This window comes from Bufo gargarizans, chromosome 4 (genome assembly GCF_014858855.1).
Source record: "Bufo gargarizans isolate SCDJY-AF-19 chromosome 4, ASM1485885v1, whole genome shotgun sequence".
NCBI lineage: Eukaryota > Metazoa > Chordata > Amphibia > Anura > Bufonidae > Bufo > Bufo gargarizans.
This window is the reverse complement of record NC_058083.1, coordinates 528856992-528876897: the sequence shown is the minus strand read 5'-3', so window position 1 is coordinate 528876897 and position 19906 is coordinate 528856992. Positions and strand designations below refer to the sequence as shown.

The window sequence follows — 19906 nt, the reverse complement described above, 5'->3', positions numbered from 1 at the left end:
TATTTAAACAACAAGCAATATTCCTGTCCCATACCGACACCAGGTTTTATAGCACATTTTCTTCCTGGTCAAGAAAAAAGATGGCGGTCACAGACCGGTGATAAATTTATGAAATCTCAACAATTTCCTTACATTTAAACATGTAAGGTATCCATCTTCTACTGGACCTTCTACTTCACAAAGACTGGTTAGTGAAGATAGACTTAAAAGATGCATATCGTACTGTCCCCATATACCCCTCTTTCCATCATTTTCTCTAGTTTCTATGGAAGGACCAAAAATGGCAACTTACTTGCCTCCCTTTCAGCCTTTCTTCAGCCCCATGGTGCTTTATCAAATTGATGAAGCCTGTGGTGGCACTTCTCAGAAGTCGAGGGGTTCGACTGATCATATACCTGAACGATATACTGATCATGGCCTCTTCCCTCGAACTCATTCACCGACACCTACAATGGACCATTACTCTCCTTACAGATTTGGGTTTCCTTATAAACCACAAGAAATAAGTTCTGATTCCTTCAAAAGAACTGGAATTCTTAGGATTCCTTATACTCGGTTAGACCTATTAAGCCTTCCAGCTCGGAAGTTACATACGATTCGCAAAGAAATTCGTGCTATACTGTCCAAAGAACTAATATCTTTAAGAAAACTTTGCTCGCATCATAGGGTTACTTTCTGCCTCAATCCAAGCAATTTTCCCTGCACCTCTCCACTACAGAGCTCTCCGGAGACTAAATTCTCAACATCTCAGAGAAGGCCTGAATTATTCAGATCAGATTCCATTATCTGCAGACACCAAGGAAGAATTAACTTGGTGGCTCCATCATGTTCAAGAATGGAATGGCAAAGCGATTTTCGCTTCCAATACAGACTTAGTGATAGAATCGGATGCGAGTCTTCTCGGCTGGGGCGCTCGTTGCGGCCCATTATCCACAGGAGGGAGATGGTCAGAAACCGAATCTTCACTCCATATCAATTGCCTAGAGCTTTTAGCCAGCTCTTTCGCCTTGAAGAGTTTCACAAAACACAAATCCAACTGTTGTGTTCGTCTCAGATTGAACATATCGGCGGTTCGATACATCAACCGTCTGGGAGGTCCCAAATCCAAAATGTTAGCAGATATGGTCAGAGACTTTTGGCATTTTTGTTTGGACAAAAACATTGTCCTGAGGGCGAAATATATTCCAGGAATTTCCAATTCAGTGGTGGATTGGAATTCCCGTTATCTATCCGACTCCAGCGATTGGAGATTAGATCCACTGATTTTCAAAGAGATAGACGCTCTTTGGGGTCCTCTCCAAATAGATCTATTTGCGTCCCAACTCAATTGCCAGATCCCTCATTTCTTCAGTTGGCGTCTGGATGCGGATGCTCTGGGGGTGGATGCATTTTGTCAATCGTGGCCTCAAGGAATTCTGTATGCATTCCCTCCTTTTTCTCTCATACCGAGAGTTCTTCTTCAGGTCCTACACCAGGAGGCTATAGTGGCTCTCATTACCCCGTGGTGGACCACTCAATCATGGTTTCCTCAATTACTGGGAATGACTATAGACATTCCGAGGATCCCTCCATCCCACTCTTACAGACTCGAATTACCACCCTCCTCCTTCTGTCGGGTCTACTTTCTCTAGTGGTTTGGTTGATATCCGGCCAACATCTAGTTCAGAACTTTCACAATCCGCTAAATATCTCCTCACAGAAGTTTGGGCTCCAGGTACCAGATCTGCTTACAGATCAGCCTGGAAAATTTGGGTTCATTGGTGCTCACAATGGCATCTGGATCCCATATCTGCCGCTTTATCCCACAACTTAATTTCCTTTCTGAGTCTTTTGAATCCGGCAAGGCTTATCGAACGATAAACGTTTATCGTTCAGCTATCTCTTCTACCCACTTACCCATTGATTCTATCCCTGTGGGAAAACACCCATTAATATGCCGTTTCATGAAGGGTATTCGTTTCAAAAGACCTCCTTTGCCCAGATATCGGACTACATGGGATGTGTCTGTTTTACTTAACTTTATTTCATCTTGGGATGATAACGATCTTTCTCTCAAATTTCTTTCTTTTAAACTGACTGTCCTTTCATGTCTTGTATCTTTTAAACGAATGTCCGACATTCGGGCATTAGATATATCACATAGACAATACTCACCGCAAGGAGTTCTTTTTTTTCATTTCTCGCCATACCAAAACTGGTCTTCACTCTAATTTTTTACCCAGCTTTTCCCCTTCAACCAAAATTATGTGTAGTCAGATGTCTGAAGGCTTACAAACTAATGACAGAACCTTACCGTTCTTCTTCTTCTCAACTCCTGATTTCCTTTTGCCACCCTTATTTGCCAGTATCCTCAGCCACTATGGCCAGCTGGGTTAAACAAACCATGTCACGAGCTGGCATTGACACTTCTATATTTGGCGCCCACTCTACTTGGAGCGCAATGAAAACTAAAGCAGCCCAATCAGGAGGTTCTTTAACCGAAATACTTAAATGGGTTGTCAGAGTTATTTTTTTGTTCTTTCTATGTTCCTAACTAAGCAAATGTAACAGCTTTCCAATTAACTCACTTTATCGCTGGTGGCTGGTTTATCAGATTTGACTGAAGGTCACATGACCTGTGATGTCTGCTTCTCTCCCTGCTCTGATAAAGGTTGTTTACAAGCCTGTAAACGAGATGTCACCGTGCTAGCCACGCTCCTCCTTCACTGCCGTCTGCCCCATAATACAGCTGGGACTTGTAGCCCTACACATACAACATGCTGCTGAGTCTCCCAGCAGGCAGAGATGTCACTCAGGGCAGCTCTTGTATCCACTCCCTTAGCAGTGCAGGGGGAGGGGAAGAGATTGTTTTTATTGCATGTAAACAAAGGGCCAGAAAAGAACCAGGGAAATGAGGAAAAATATATATATTTTCTTTGCATAAAACTTGCTTAGCTTAGGCTACTTTCACACTAGCGTTCGGAGCTCCGCTTGTGAGTTCCGTTTGAAGGCTCTCACAAGCGGCCCCGAACGCATTCATACTGCCCTAATGCATTCTGAGTGGATGCGGATCCGCTCAGAATGCATCAGTCTGGCACCGTTTGTCCTCCGCTCAGCAGGCGGCCGTGCGGAGGAAAACGGATCCGTCCAGACTTACAATGTAAGTCAATGGGGACGGATCCATTTGAAACAGATCCGTCCCCCATTGACTTTCAATGTAAAGTCTGGACGGATCCATCTGAGCAACTTTCACACTTAGAATTTTTTCTAAACTATAACGCAGACGGATCCGTTCTGAATGGATCCCATCGTCTGCATTATAGGAGCGGATCCGTCTGTGAAAGTAGCCTAAGTTATATATTGCTGCCCATCAGATTTTCAGTGCTATATTATTTTTTTTCATAACTCGGACAACCCCTTTAAGACAGCAGACTGGTCATCTGACACTACTTTTAAAACTTTCTATTATAGACCTCAACCTCACATTTCTATGTCGGTGATATCATAATATAACTTGTCTTATACACTCACCTAAAGAATTATTAGGAACACCATACTAATACGGTGTTGGACCCCCTTTTGCCTTCAGAACTGCCTTAATTCTACGTGGCATTGATTCAACAAGGTGCTGATAGCATCTTTAGAAACGTTGGCCCATATTGATAGGATAGCATCTTGCAGTTGATGGAGATTTGAGGGATGCACATCCAGGGCACGAAGCTCCAGTTCCACCACATCCCAAAGATGCTCTATTGGGTTGAGATCTGGTGACTGTGGGGGCCATTTTAGTACAGTGAACTCATTGTCATGTTCAAGAAACCAATTTGAAATGATTCGAGCTTTGTGACATGGTGCATTATCCTGCTGGAAGTAGCCATCAGAGGATGGGTACATGGTGGTCATGAAGGGATGGACATGGTCAGAAACAATGCTCAGGTAGCCCGTGGCATTTAAACGATGGCCAATTGGCACTAAGGGGCCTAAAGTGTGCCCAGAAAACATCCCCCCACACCATTACACCACCACCACCACCAGCCTGCACAGTGGTAACAAGGCATGATGGATACATGTTCTCATTCTGTTTACGCCAAATTCGGACTCTACCATTTGAATGTCTCAACAGAAATCGAGACTCATCAGACCAGGCAACATTTTTCCAGTCTTCAACAGTCCAATTTTGGTGAGCTCGTGCAAATTGTAGCCTCTTTTTCCAATTTGTAGTGGAGATGAGTGGTACCCGGTGGGGTCTTCTGCTGTTGTAGCCCACCTTTCTTTCCCATTCTGACATTCAGTTTGGAGTTCAGGAGATTGTCTTGACCAGGACCACAACCCTACATGCATTGAAGCAATTGCCATGTGATTGGTTGACTAGATAATCGCATTAATGAGAAATAGAACAGGTGTTCCTAATAATTCTTTAGGTGAGTGTATATTGTCTTGTAGCTTTAAAATTGCAATGATACAAGCCTCCCGTCTGCCATAAAATTAGTGATTTTTCTAGTCTTATGATGGAAAATATAGATTTTATAAAGACGGGAGGCGAGTATCATCGACTCCCAATTACCCCACCCTACACTTATTTTTTCTATCATTACAGGATACTAAAGATTTACATTTCAAAGGAGATTCCTGTTTATTTTCTGTGGTCAACTGATCGTCTTTTCTCATTTCATGGTTTCCCGTTCCTAAAGTTCGCCTCAATTGGATTATTATCTCCAAGTTTTTTGTGTTCTTTCTGATTCGCTTGTCGAAAGAGGAGGAGCTACACAGCGCAGCAGTTTATATAGACTAAGGATCAAGATGTGATTGGATACCTCAGCTCCTCATTTGAATACCTGTTGCTATGCAGAATATGATATATACACATAATTTTTTTTTCTCCTAAAGTATTCTATTTTATATCTACGTTATATATTGCTATTTGAGCATTAAAGAAGGTTAATGCAATGATACCCGCCTTCCGTCTTTATAAAATCAATATTTTCCGTCATAAGACTAGGAAAATCACTAATTACCACTGCAGAGGTCTAAGGAGGGGGATGTGGAATAGCGTGGGACATGCTTTAGTTTTATACAGTTGTATGTAGTCAAGTGCAGACACACCATAGGCCCTTTTGGAAATATTCCTGGTGGGATGATTCTTTAGGGGCACCCCAAGCTCTCATCATGGCAGGTGGACAGATACCCCTATTCAGGCCACCAATATTTACAAGACCCCCATGTTAGTCAGTCCTCAGATCTGAGAGAAGAAAAAAATAAAATAAAATCAACTTACCTTTCCTGCCGCCCGCTACTCCTGACATCCAATGCCCTTCCTACTGCGCGGTGCTGTTCTCACACTGTGCGCAGGTCAGGGAGTGCAGAGTACAGAGCTTGCACAGGGAGCGCTGTAGTCACCGCTCTCTGGTCCTCCTGTACTAATGAGTGCTTCCACAATGGAAGCGCTCTTTAGTATTCGCACCACAAAACACACTGACATTTCCCATCCCCCACCACCACCACCTTCGTCTTATAGAGAAAAGTACGGTATTTGGTTGTACAGTGGGCACATGATGGGAAAGATGATTAAGAAGTGAGAAATCTAAGTTGTCTTTGTGGCAAACTCTGAAGAGCTGAGACATAGCTGAAAGAACTTGTCAAGGATGTCTTGACTGACCTTGAATAGAGATGAGGAAGCAGAATGTTTACATCAGGAAAGACGTCACAGGATGCAATAGGTAAGTAGTGCTGTATTCTCCATTATATCTGGTGGGGCTGAACCAGATAGCACGCTGAAGGCAGGACTGGCTCGGGGTTGTGGCTTGTATCTCAGAGGCAGCTTGTGGGGGGTATTTTGTGCTGCACTGTTATTTGTGCTTCAACAGAACCAAAAATCCAGTGGTATCTGTTAATGCTTGGAGCTAGGGGTGGGCAATATATAAACGATTAGGATATCAACTTTATAAATTCTGGCAACGATATAGATTTTGTCTATATTACGATAGATGACCACGGAGCGGTATTGAGTTGAAGAAGCTTCTCAGTCACCACTTTGTGGCCTCCCGACTCGGCACCGCTCTGCACTGGCCAGGGCCTTGCGTGCATACATCATCAGCGTGCTGGCTGACGCTGTGTGTGACGTCAGGTCCCTCCCAGTGCAGGCTGGGAAGAAGACGCAGTCCGTCTCCTGCGGACTCCATCAGCCAGCCTCGCACCCTGCAGGAAAGGTAAGTAAAAAAAGTTTTGTCATTTCTATACATACATAAGAAAATAATATATCGCGATATATCATTATATCGCACATGGTTCAAATTATATAGAGATATAGATTTTAGGCCATATTGCCCAGCCCTACTTGGAGGTATTTTGTGCTGAATTATGGTATCACTGACCCAAACGTGGGCCTCTTAGTTTTTTTCCAGGTCCACCCCTTTATGTTAATTTGGTGTATATACCTAGATTTTATTACATGGCAGCCTTAAGATGACAATTGCCCAGATTTCACAAAATGCAATCTGTTACAGTCCTTATAGTGACAAATCTCCCCCTTAGGTGCACTCTTTTCTGCGTAGAGTTATCAAACTAGTGTAAAGTAGAACTGGCTTAGTTGCCCATAGCAACCAATCAGATTCCACCTTTCATTTTTTTAAAGCTCATTTGGAAAATTAAATGTCAGTGCTATACAGAGAGGAGGAGCCTGCTATGAAACACTCAAGGTTGGCTTGGGGGCTATACTAGGTCCTGGCCTGCATATACTGTACACACATCAGCACTTTTGCTGGGGTCCAATGGGAAACAGAGGGACTCTGCTCCGTCTGTAACAAGTGCCATTGCTTGCGGCATGTAAGAGGTTAAACAGCCAGGATAGGCGCTCCTGCTGGTCCAGGCAGGAACACAGCTCTCATGTGCGTGCAGCGCTTAGACTGGGCCTCTGTGAAAAAGCTGTGGCCCCTCTTATTGACCACCGGGGAAATGTGTATTGGTGGTCACTAAGGGGTTCAAGTTAAATAAAACTATGCAAAAGAAATACATGTTTCTCCCCCCCCAAGATTACAAATTTTGTACAGGATCCAGCGCTACTCTGCGTCTGCACAGGATCCAGCGCTGCACACCCCTCTCTTGTGCCATTCAGCTACTAGGAATAAGATCTATGGGGTGCAAAAACACAAACATGTCACCAAACAGCCACATAAGTAAAATATTAAAGATGAGGCAAACCACCACATCAAGCCCAAACCTAGCAGCCACATTCCAGACGTACATGCCGTATAACTCCCTGTAACTGCCTTGAGCTAATTCAGAGCAAAATTCCCTACTCCAGATGGTGTAGTTCCTATACCCCATAAACATACTACAACTGATGGCCCCCTGACTACACTAAAAAGTCCTAGGACCACTCCTCAAGTTACCCTACTCTAGCAGACAGCAGGACAAGTACCCCTGCATGGGTTCCATATACCCACACATACCCCACATTGCCAGAGCCACTCGCCATGTCACCCCTCTCCCACAGACAGCAGCACGAGAACCCCTTGTTTGATCGGCATGGGTCCCACACACCGCAGTCCCCACTGAGCTTTTTCCCCACACAAACACACCGCCCCCACAGAGCCCGGACTCCCCCACATGTCACCGCACTTATGATCTCCCTGTCTAATCTTAATGGCTTCCACACAATACTCCCTGCTGACCCCATATGCCCCGAGACCAGGTACTGCACCCCAGGTCACCCCATCTAGCTACACTGCTCCCCCAAGTCCTACTGTCTGATCAGGTGTCCTACAAAACGCACAATTCCCACCACGTGCCCCTTCTCTCACACAGACCTGACATAATATATACATCATTGTCTGCACCCGACACCCACCGACTGCGGCTCCTGCCTCTCCAGTGAATTGTTCCCCAGGTACAGACAGTATCCCCCCCCCCCACCCGAATAGGTCACCATCTCCGCCCACCCCCCCCAGCACACAGTTCGCCATCTCCGCCCACCCCCCAGCACACAGTTCGCATCTCCGCCCACCCCCCAGCACACAGTTCGCCATCTCCGCCCACCCCCCAGCACACAGTTCGCCCACCCCCCAGCACACAGTTCGCCATCTCCGCCCACCCACCAGCACACAGTTCGCCATCTCCGCCCACCCCCCAGCACACAGTTCGCCATCTCCGCCCACCCACCAGCACACAGTTCGCCATCTCCGCCCACCCCCCAGTTCGCCATCTCCGCCCACCCCCCAGTTCGCCATCTCCGCCCACCCCCCAGTTCGCCATCTCCGCCCACCCCCCAGTTCGCCATCTCCGCCCACCCCCCAGCACACAGTTCGCCATCTCCGCCCACCCCCCAGCACACAGTTCGCCATCTCCGCCCACCCCCCAGTTCGCCATCTCCGCCCACCCCCCAGCACACAGTTCGCCATCTCCGCCCACCCCCCAGCACACAGTTCGCCATCTCCGCCCACCCCCCAGTTCGCCATCTCCGCCCACCCCCCAGCACACAGTTCGCCATCTCCGCCCACCCCCCAGCACACAGTTCGCCATCTCCGCCCACCCCCCAGCACACAGGTCGCCATCTCCGCCCACCCCCCAGCACACAGTTCGCCATCTCCGCCCACCCCCCAGCACACAGGTCGCCATCTCCGCCCACCCCCCAGCACACAGGTCGCCATCTCCGCCCACCCCCCAGCACACAGGTCGCCATCTCTGCCCACCTCCCAAGCACACAGGTCGCCATCTCTTTCCCCCTGAATGTCACCATCTGTGCCACCCCCCCAAGTACACAGGTTGCAATCTCTGCCTCCCCTATACCCGAACAGGTCGCCATCTGTGCCCGCTACCCATAGCTCTCCCCGAAGTGTGAGTAGCATCAAAGTCACGTGACCATTGACATCACACCTTAAATCCCAGGAAGATCCTCAGTCCTCCAGAATACACCACATGCCCCCCCTCCTCACAGATTTACACCCCATAAAGCCCCCCCCCCCCACAGTTGAACCCTCATGTCCTCCCCCCCCCCCCCCCACAGATCTCCATGGCCCCAGAATACACCCCATAAAGCCCCCCTGCCCCCTATGACGCTCTGTGTACTCCAGCACATCCCCCCTCACTGGGCTGCTTGCAGGCACAGCCCCTCCTCCTCCTGCAGTCCGGGTTTGTCAGCACTTCCCACATTTGGTCATGTGACCATGGAGGGGCACGTGACCAGTGACGTCACAGACCTCCCTCTAACAACTCTACTCTAGCATCGTACCGAGGTGAGATCTGCAGGTCAGTTATTTGCAGTGCTTCCCAACCAGTGTGCCTCCAGCGCAGCTGTTACAAAACTACAACTCCCAGCATGCCCGCACAGCCAAATGCTGTCCGGGCATGCTGGGAGTTGTAGTTTTGCAACAGCTGGAGGCACACTGGTTGGAAACACTGAGTTATTGGTCGGGGGATGTGGGACTTGGTTCTGGGTTTATTAGAATGGAGCGGTTCTATAGGTGATATATAGCAGGTCCAGCCAGCAGGGGGCAGCACCGGCCATAGAGAGTCTCTGCTCACAGGAGGGGAGTTCTCCTCAGACATGTCTGCTCTCCCCCTGGAATATTAGGAGACCCCCAGACCCCTGTAAGAGGGGCTGTTCTCCTGGATTAGAGGGGTCTTCCATCACACACTGTTCTGTGATGTCACTAGGATATGGAGTCAGTGTGTGATCGGTGGGGACAACCTCTTCTAGATGAAGGGGCTGCAGCGCTGTGTCCTCTCCTCACTGTCCCTGCACAGCGGAGGCCGGAGCTCTAATGAGCAGGGACTGTGGAGGAGATTCAGCAGTAAAGCAGCTCAGCAGCCCCTTCATTCCCAGGATTAGTGGGGTCCTGATAGAGGCGAGCCCCCACCTACCGCACACTGATGACCAGTAGGGTTGCCCCCACCTACCGCACACTGATGACAACGTCCAAAGTCTTGTAAGATATTAAAGCGATAAATGGAACTAATGAAAATGTTAAATATATATTTCAAATAAACATAAAAAAGTTTTTCCATTAAAAGATTATTTTTTTTAAAGGAAAAAATTAAATATATAAAATAATATCACCGTGACCTTAACAACCCAAACGATAAACTGATCATGTTCTACCTCTAAAGGGGTTTGCAGTAAAAATAATTTTTGACAAGTTCCTGCAGTCTGGCCCCTCGCGGCCTCCATCTTCTAGTCCCTGCGCTATGGGCGTGGTCACATGTTACACTCCAGCCAATGAATGGCTTTAGCAGTGACGTGCTGCTTGTGGCCACATTCCCCCAAAACAGCTCAGGATTAGTGATGAGCGAACTTCTGTTTTAAGTTCGGCGTCTAAAGTTCGGCTTCCGGTTAGCGGAGAATCCCGATATGGTTCCCGATATGGATTCCGACTTCCGTTGTGGTCCGTGGTAGCGGAATCAATAATCGGCCATTATTGATTCCGCTACCAGGGACCACAACGGTATTCGGAATCCATATCGGGATTCTCCGCTAACCGGAAGCCGGACTTTAGACGCCGAACATAAAACACAAGTTCGCTCATCTCTAGTCACAAGTCAAGGTTTGGTTACAATTCATTTACTTGCAAGTAATTCAGTAACGGGACGCCGCTGCAACAAAGTGCGGGACATTTGATTTCTGGTCCACATCAACTACACTCAGGTATCCATTTTTAGACTGCACATAATTATTGGATTGAACTTTTAGTGATTGTGATACCAACCAATATACTGGTCACAACATTGAGGTCCGCCTTGATGCCAATTTATATGCAGCGGACTTTTGAATAGAGTGATTACTACTATATAAGCAGGTACCAACTGTGCATTTTATTTTCTATCATACTATATTAGTTTTGGTTTTATCTTATTTTGATTTAGTACCAATAAAATTTTATTTGTTACAACCACTTGGTCACGGTCTCTTGAGTGCCCTGTATTTCACATTATTTTTAAATTGCAGAATTGCTGTTAGTTTTTTTTTGGGGGGGGAATACGGTTGTATTTTTTATTTATTTTTGCTTTCCATCCTCAAAAAAAATAAAAATAGTTTTATCAAATTATATGTACCCGAAAATTGTGCTATTAAGTTGCCAAATCATTAAAGGGAACCTGTCACCGGGATTTTGGGTATAGAGCTGAGGACATGGGTTGCTAGATAGCCGCTAGCACATCCGCAATACCCAGTCCCCATAGCTCTGTGTGCTTTTATTGTGTAAAAAAAACTATTTGATACATATGCAAATTAACCTGAGATGAGTCCTGTCCCTGACTCATCTGAGGTTAATTTGCATATATATCAAATCGTTTTTTTTACACAATAAAAGCACACAGAGCTATGGGGACTGGGTATTGCGGATGTGCTAGCGGCCATCTAGCAGCCCATGTCCTCAGCTCTATACACAAAATCTCAGTGACAGGTTCCCTTTAAGGATTGAATCAGACCCCACAGGTTATTTCCCCCATAGATGACTATTTACAGCGCTGGTGACGCTAGTTATATGTGTATCCGTAGTTCTATAATACAGGTGTGTAGACCGCTATAGTGTAAGGATCTATATACCTGTGTGTCCAAAGAGGTGTAACGGGGCTGATTGTTTGGAGATCTTCTTCCAGATTTTGCTCTCAGTCCTCCATGTTTCCCTCAGGTTCCTTAGGTGCAGGACTCTTCTTTTTAAAGATGATGGTCCTTTCCATCAAGGACCCACCAAGGATGGAGAAGGACAGAGACCACATGGCTGCAAGGATATTAGACCTCACCCTGGAGATCATCTCCTTGATAACTGGAGAGGTGAGAGTCTCACATGACATCACTCTTATCTCTAGTAATAAACCAGGGAAATGACTGGAAAGGTGAAGGATTCTTAGAATCTCTGTAGTGATCGGCGTCTCCCCATACACAGGATTACACAGTAGTGAAGAAGTCGTCTGGTGAGTGTGTGACACCCCGTGTGTCAGGAGGACGGAGCAGGACCCAGAGCCCCATCAACGAGCCTCCACCTCATTCCCTGATACATGAGCAGAAGATCCTAGAACTTACCACCAGGATCACTGAGCTGCTGAGCGGAGAGGTGAGCGCTGCTGGGAATGCTGGGACATTATACAATAACGCCAAGGGAGGGGTCTGGTAATGACTGTGTCCTTGTGTTGTCAGGTTCCTATAAGGTGTCAGGATGTCGCTGTCTATTTCTCTATGGAGGAGTGGGAGTATTTAGAAGGACACAAGGATCTGTACAAGGACGCCATGATGGAGAATCCCCAGTCCCTCACATCACCAGGTAAGAGGAGACCTTCCATGACTGTAGAGGAGAGTCAGATTCCCCCATCATCTGATCATCACATATAGACAATGTATTCAGTCGCTGTTTGTATTTCCTACAGATGGATCCAGTCAGAGAAATCCACCAGAGAGATGTCCCAGTCCTCAGTATTCCCAGGACTGTACAGAGGAGAAACCAAATATCCCACTGGATCATCAGGTAGGTGAAGCTGAGGTTTCTACAAATCCTCTATAGACTGATGTAATGGAGCTTTCTACTGACCTCCCCCAGCAGCAGTGGAGTATACTGTACTCTCCATCTACTGACCTCCCCCAGCAGCAGTGGAGTATACTGTACGCTCCATCTACTGACCTCCCCCAGCAGCAGTGGAGTATACTGTACTCTCCGTCTACTGACCTCCCCCAGCAGCAGTGGAGTATACTGTACTCTCCGTCTACTGACCTCCCCCAGCAGCAGTGGAGTATACTGTACTCTCCATCTACTGACCTCCCCCAGTAGCAGTGGAGTATACTGTACGCTCCGTCTACTGACCTCCCCCAGCAGCAGTGGAGTATACTGTACTCTCCGTCTACTGACCTCCCCCAGCAGCAGTGGAGTATACTGTACTCTCCATCTACTGACCTCCCCCAGCAGCAGTGGAGTATACTGTACTCTGCAGTCTACTGACCTCCCCCAGCAGCAGTGGAGTATACTGTACTCTCCGTCTACTGACCTCCCCCAGCAGCAGTGGAGTATACTGTACTCTCCATCTACTGACCTCCCCCAGCAGCAGTGGAGTATACTGTACTCTCCATCTACTGACCTCCCCAGCAGCAGTGGAGTATACTGTACTCTCCATCTACTGACCTCCCCCAGCAGCAGTGGAGTATACTGTACGCTCCATCTACTGACCTCCCCCAGCAGCAGTGGAGTATACTGTACTCTCCATCTACTGACCTCCCCCAGCAGCAGTGGAGTATACTGTACTCTCCATCTACTGACCTCCCCCAGCAGCAGTGGAGTATACTGTACTCTCCATCTACTGACCTCCCCCAGCAGCAGTGGAGTATACTGTACTCTCCATCTACTGACCTCCCCCAGCAGCAGTGGAGTATACTGTACTCTCCATCTACTGACCTCCCCCAGCAGCAGTGGAGTATACTGTACTCTCCATCTACTGACCTCCCCCAGCAGCAGTGGAGTATACTGTACTCTCCATCTACTGACCTCCCCCAGCAGCAGTGGAGTATACTGTACTCTCCATCTACTGACCTCCCCCAGCAGCAGTGGAGTATACTGTACTCTCCATCTACTGACCTCCCCCAGCAGCAGTGGAGTATACTGTACTCTCCATCTACTGACCTCCCCCAGCAGCAGTGGAGTATACTGTACTCTCCATCTACTGACCTCCCCCAGCAGCAGTGGAGTATACTGTACTCTCCATCTACTGACCTCCCCCAGCAGCAGTGGAGTATACTGTACTCTCCATCTACTGACCTCCCCCAGCAGCAGTGGAGTATACTGTACTCTCCATCTACTGACCTCCCCCAGCAGCAGTGGAGTATACTGTACTCTCCATCTACTGACCTCCCCCAGCAGCAGTGGAGTATACTGTACGCTCCATCTACTGACCTCCCCCAGCAGCAGTGGAGTATACTGTACTCTCATCTACTGACCTCCCCCAGCAGCAGTGGAGTATACTGTACGCTCCATCTACTGACCTCCCCCAGCAGCAGTGGAGTATACTGTACGCTCCTCTACTGACCTCCCCCAGCAGCAGTGGAGTATACTGTACTCTCCAGTCTACTGACCTCCCCAGCAGCAGTGGAGTATACTGTACGCTCCATCTACTGACCTCCCCCAGCAGCAGTGGAGTATACTGTACGCTCCATCTACTGACCTCCCCCAGCAGCAGTGGAGTATACTGTACTCTCCATCTACTGACCTCCCCCAGCAGCAGTGGAGTATACTGTACTCTCCATCTACTGACCTCCCCCAGCAGCAGTGGAGTATACTGTACTCTCCATCTACTGACCTCCCCCAGCAGCAGTGGAGTATACTGTACTCTCCATCTACTGACCTCCCCCAGCAGCAGTGGAGTATACTGTACTCTCCGTCTACTGACCTCCCCCAGCAGCAGTGGAGTATACTGTACTCTCCAGTCTACTGACCTCCCCCAGCAGCAGTGGAGTATACTGTACTCTCCATCTACTGACCTCCCCCAGCAGCAGTGGAGTATACTGTACTCTCCATCTACTGACCTCCCCCAGCAGCAGTGGAGTATACTGTACTCTCCATCTACTGACCTCCCCCAGCAGCAGTGGAGTATACTGTACTCTCCATCTACTGACCTCCCCCAGCAGCAGTGGAGTATACTGTACTCTCCATCTACTGACCTCCCCCAGCAGCAGTGGAGTATACTGTACTCTCCATCTACTGACCTCCCCCAGCAGCAGTGGAGTATACTGTACTCTCCATCTACTGACCTCCCCCAGCAGCAGTGGAGTATACTGTACTCTCCATCTACTGACCTCCCCCAGCAGCAGTGGAGTATACTGTACTCTCCATCTACTGACCTCCCCCAGCAGCAGTGGAGTATACTGTACTCTCCATCTACTGACCTCCCCCAGCAGCAGTGGAGTATACTGTACTCTCCATCTACTGACCTCCCCCAGCAGCAGTGGAGTATACTGTACTCTCCATCTACTGACCTCCCCCAGCAGCAGTGGAGTATACTGTACTCTCCATCTACTGACCTCCCCCAGCAGCAGTGGAGTATACTGTACTCTCCGTCTACTGACCTCCCCCAGCAGCAGTGGAGTATACTGTACTCTCCATCTACTGACCTCCCCAGCAGCAGTGGAGTATACTGTACTCTCCATCTACTGACCTCCCCAGCAGCAGTGGAGATACTGTACTCTCCATCTACTGACCTCCCCCAGCAGCAGTGGAGTATACTGTACTCTCCATCTACTGACCTCCCCAGCAGCAGTGGAGTATACTGTACGCTCCATCTACTGACCTCCCCCAGCAGCAGTGGAGTATACTGTACGCTCCATCTACTGACCTCCCCCAGCAGCAGTGGAGTATACTGTACGCTCCATCTACTGACCTCCCCCAGCAGCAGTGGAGTATACTGTACGCTCCGTCTACTGACCTCCCCCAGCAGCAGTGGAGTATACTGTACGCTCCATCTACTGACCTCCCCCAGCAGCAGTGGAGTATACTGTACTGTCCATCTACTGACCTCCCCCAGCAGCCAGTGGAGTATACTGTACTCTCCATCTACTGACCTCCCCCAGCAGCAGTGGAGTATACTGTACTGTCCATCTACTGACCTCCCCCAGCAGCAGTGGAGTATACTGTACTCTCCATCTACTGACCTCCCCCAGCAGCAGTGGAGTATACTGTACGCTCCATCTACTGACCTCCCCCAGCAGCAGTGGAGTATACTGTACTGTCCATCTACTGACCTCCCCCAGCAGCAGTGGAGTATACTGTACTCTCCATCTACTGACCTCCCCCAGCAGCAGTGGAGTATACTGTACTCTCCATCTACTGACCTCCCCCAGCAGCAGTGGAGTATACTGTACTCTCCATCTACTGACCTCCCCAGCAGCAGTGGAGTATACTGTACTGTCCATCTACTGACCTCCCCCAGCAGCAGTGGAGTATACTGTAGGCTCCATTACATCTTTTTGGCTGAAAATAATTTCTGGTGTCATAAAAGATTGTATTAAATGTTCTCCTGTTTGGACATCCAATGGCAATTGAGATTAAATGTTGGTAAAAGTAAAGTCCTGCAGAGTAGACGTAAGTCATAGACTAAATGACAGCACAATGCCAGTCAGCTGCATCTACAGCAGATACTGTCCTGTATTAACAGTGAGTGACTGACTCATCAGGTACAGAATCTTCCTGCTTATGCAAAACATTATTACCTTCTCATCTAGAATCAGGTCACCTCAAAGGACAAGAGCAAGTGGTTATAAGGTTCAGTCTCCAGAAGCAATGACAGGCTTTTTACTAGAAAATGAAATAATGTAAGAACTGGAGGTGATGAGCTCAGCGTCCTCTCCGGGATAGGATCAGGTCATTTCATGCTGCAGAATGGTAAAAGCCTTTCTGTTGATGTGTAAAATACTTACCTGTCTGATCACCACGTGAGGAGATCCTTCTCCTTTAGGACAGATTGGTTCATGTCTTCTAGGGGTGTTTGATCTTCACCTGGATATAAGATAAATGTGGGTTCCTTTCTCTGTTTTCTTGTTTCTTTGATGTTGGATCCTTGCAGGAAAGTTTTGGTGAAACGATGAGTGAACTTGTAAAACCTGGATCAGTGTCTGTGAAAGGTAAGAGCCCTACATGAATTGTTTGACTGTAAATGTTTTAATTAATGGAAAAACTGATAGGAAGTTCAGAGAAACGTCCTCCTCATTATTATTATTACTGTTAATAATTCATTTCTTGCCATCATATTCCATCATCTTCCTTGGCACCGGTACAATGTGACCACAATATGGACAGATACAAACACAACCAGAAAAATGGCTGGAGGATAAAGGCTGATTCAGAGTAAAGGTCACATGATATGATAGGCCTCAGTTATGAACCTGGGGTTATATGGACCCATGGGGAACATGTTGTGCCTTTAGGGGCTATTTGCACTAGTGGGAACCACATTTAGTGGGATCCATATTGTAGCTGATCAGAGAAGAAGAGAAATGGCTAATGAGTGGAGTGGGATTGTCATGTTCATGATGCTTGGGAGAAATGAATTCATGAGCACTTTTTACATGACCTATAGGGATGAGCGAATCGACTTTGGATGAAACATCCGAATTCGATTGGCATAAAACTTTGTTCCAATACTTTACGGATCAGGAGCTCCGTACAGTATTATAATGTATTGGCTCCGATGAGCCGAAGTTATTGCTTCGCGAAGTCTCACCAGACTTTGGATAATAACTACATGAATTAATTTGTACTGTAAAAAAACATTTCCCAAACTCGGATTGGTTGCCACTTGCTCCAGTTTTGATGTGAAAAGTTTATTAAATGACATACGCTGTTGTAGAGTATATGTTGGGGATATACTCCTGAAAAAATCCTGAAAACTGATATTTTCTGTGATCTTTCTTTGCTTTTATGTGATTTACTTTGTATATTATCCTGTTTTCTTGCATCTCCTTTTTAGGCTACTTTCACACTTGCGTTCGGGGCTCCGCTTGTGAGTTCCGTTTGAAGGCTCTCACAAGCGTCCCCGAACGGATCCGTCCAGCCCTAATGCATTCTGAGTGGATGCGGATCCGCTCAGAATGCATCAGTCTGGCACCGTCTGTCCTCCGTTCCTCTCAGCAGGCGGACACCTGAACGCTGCTTGCAGCGTTCGGGTGTCCGCCTGGCCGTGCGGAGGGCAAACGGATCCGTCCAGACTTACAATGGAAGTCAATGGGGCGGATCCGTTCAAAGGTGACACAATATGGTGCATTTTTCAAACGGATCCGCCCCCCATTGACTTTCAATGTAAAGTTTGGACGGATCCGTTTGCATTATCATGAAAAACGGATCCATGGTTCATGGTAATGCAAACGGATCCGTTCTGAACGGATCTAAGCGTTTGCATTATAGGTGCGGATTCGTCTGTGCAGATACCAGACGGATCCGCACCTAAACACAGGTGTGAAAGTAGCCTAACTTTGGTTCCTGGCTTGCTATTGTCTCTGTAAAGCTTGATCGGTTAATAAAAAAATATCTTTGCTTCAGGAAAACACAAACTTTTTTTTTTTCATTTTCCAGGTGAAGACGGGATGAGCGACTCCCGTGGACATCTACATTTATCTCCCTATCATGAAGCAGAAGATAACAACACCACACAAGCTAATTCAATAAATCCTAATGTACCCTCAGTTCTTCACAGCGGAGATCTATCCATTGATACCGCTGGTCACAAGAAATCTTCATCTAGTCAATCACTGATTAGCAAAACAAAAGCTAAACAGAAAGATGGGAAAATATTTCCATGTGAGAAACAGTTGAAAAATAATTTTTTTCTTTCTTTTCATGAGAGAAATCACAGAGATAAACAGTCATTTTCATGCTCAGAATGTGGAAAATCTTTTACCAGGAAATTAATTCTAGTTGGACATCAGAGAACTCACACAGGAGAGAAGCCATATTTATGTTCAGAATGTGGGAAATCTTTTGCTCGGAAATCATACCTTGTGACCCATCTAAGAATTCACCAAGGGGAGAATCCAATTTCATGCTCAGAATGTGGGAAATGTTTTAGTAAAAAATCGGATCTTATTATACATCAGAGAAGGCACACAGGGGAGAAGCCATTTTCATGTTCAGAATGTGGGAAATGTTTTGCTGTTAAATCAAGTCTTTTTCTACATCAGAAAACACACACAGGGGAGAAGCCATTTTCATGTTCAGAATGTGGGAAATGTTTTGCTGTTAAATCAAGTCTTTTTCTACATCAGAAAACACACACAGGGGAGAAGCCATTTTCATGTTCAGAATGTGGGAAATGTTTTATTCGGAAATTGCATCTTGTGAGTCATCTAAGAACTCACACAGGGGAGAAGCCATTTTTATGTTCAGAATGTGGGAAATGTTTTACTGTTAAATCAAGTCTTCTTCTACATCAGAAAACTCACACAGGGGAGAAGCCATTTTCATGTTCAGAATGTGGGAATTTATTTGCTCTTAAATCAAGTTTTCTTCTACATCAGAAAACTCACACAGGGGAGAAGACATTTTCATGTTCAGAATGTGGAAAGTGTTTTAGTTGGCAATCAGGTCTTTATAGACATCAGAAAACTCACACAATAGAGAGTGAATGTGGGAAGAATGTTTATAAATCAAGTCTTGTACAACATTTAAGAACTCACACAGGAGAGAAGCCATTCTCATGTTCACAATGTGTAAAATATTTTACCTATCAATCAGGTCTTATTCGGCATCAGAGAGCTCACATAGCAGAGAAGCCAGTTTAAAGTTTAGATCTAGGAAATGTGACATATGTGGATCTGCTGCCTAATAATGCATTCTGATGTATAACTTAACCCCTTGATGATCAGTGTCATATTAGTATGGTACAGACTGGAGTTCTCAGAAGACCTGCACTAAGCTGTTGCAACGTTATGATCACATGGACTCATTGTGCCCGAAAAAGTAGGACCACAAGTATCATCCTGCTTGACCAAAATCAATCACTGTTTAGGGTACTTTCACACTAGCGTTAGTGTGATCCGGCAGGCAGTTCCGTCGTCGGAGCTGCCTGCCGGATCCGCCGATCAGTGTGACAACTGATAGCATTTGTAGACGGATCCGGGTGCGGATCCGTCTTCAAATGCATTGCAAGAACGGATCCGTCTCTCCGCTTGTCATGCGGATGGACGGATCCGTCTTGCAGTCTTTTTCACAGTTTTCCCACCCTTTCAGTTGTTTTGCAATGCTGGATGCGGCACTAATGCAAATCAATGGGAATTAATGCCGCATCCGGCATTCCGGCGACTGATCAGGCATTTTGGACGGACATAATACCGCAGCATGCTGCGGTATTATGTCTGGCTAAAACGCCTGACAGTGACTGAACAGAAGGCATACTGATGCAAACTGAATGGATTTCTATCCATGGGATATGCCTGATCAGTACTTTTCCGGCATAGAGCCCTTTTGAC

At 46.9% G+C, this 19906-nt stretch overlaps 1 protein-coding gene and 1 long non-coding RNA gene across 2 annotated transcripts; both read left to right on the top strand.

The window, feature by feature from the left end:
- The first annotated feature begins 9160 nt into the window (after positions 1-9160).
- Positions 9161-11918, top strand: LOC122934840. The gene is made up of 3 exons (XR_006388695.1): positions 9161-9209; positions 11604-11746; positions 11859-11918. It is a non-coding gene; the product is annotated as an uncharacterized LOC122934840 (long non-coding RNA).
- A 70-nt stretch (positions 11919-11988) lies between these two features.
- Positions 11989-19550, top strand: LOC122934800 (gastrula zinc finger protein XlCGF57.1-like). The gene is made up of 5 exons (XM_044290501.1): positions 11989-12026; positions 12110-12233; positions 12337-12434; positions 16510-16567; positions 18015-19550. Exons 2-5 carry the CDS (start codon positions 12149-12151, stop codon positions 19217-19219), a joined length of 1446 nt encoding a protein of 481 aa, XP_044146436.1. The 5' UTR covers positions 11989-12026; positions 12110-12148; the 3' UTR covers positions 19220-19550.
- Positions 19551-19906: the final 356 nt, after the last annotated feature.

Excerpts from the sequence above, each read along its gene's own strand:
- LOC122934800 (XM_044290501.1), top strand. The coding sequence starts at position 12,149 with ATGGAGGAGTGGGAGTATTTAGAAGGACACAAGGATCTGTACAAGGAC. Across the intron at positions 12,435-16,509 it reads ATATCCCACTGGATCATCAG|GAAAGTTTTGGTGAAACGAT; the intron begins GTAGGTGAAGCT and ends GGATCCTTGCAG. Across the intron at positions 16,568-18,014 it reads TGGATCAGTGTCTGTGAAAG|GTGAAGACGGGATGAGCGAC; the intron begins GTAAGAGCCCTA and ends TTCATTTTCCAG.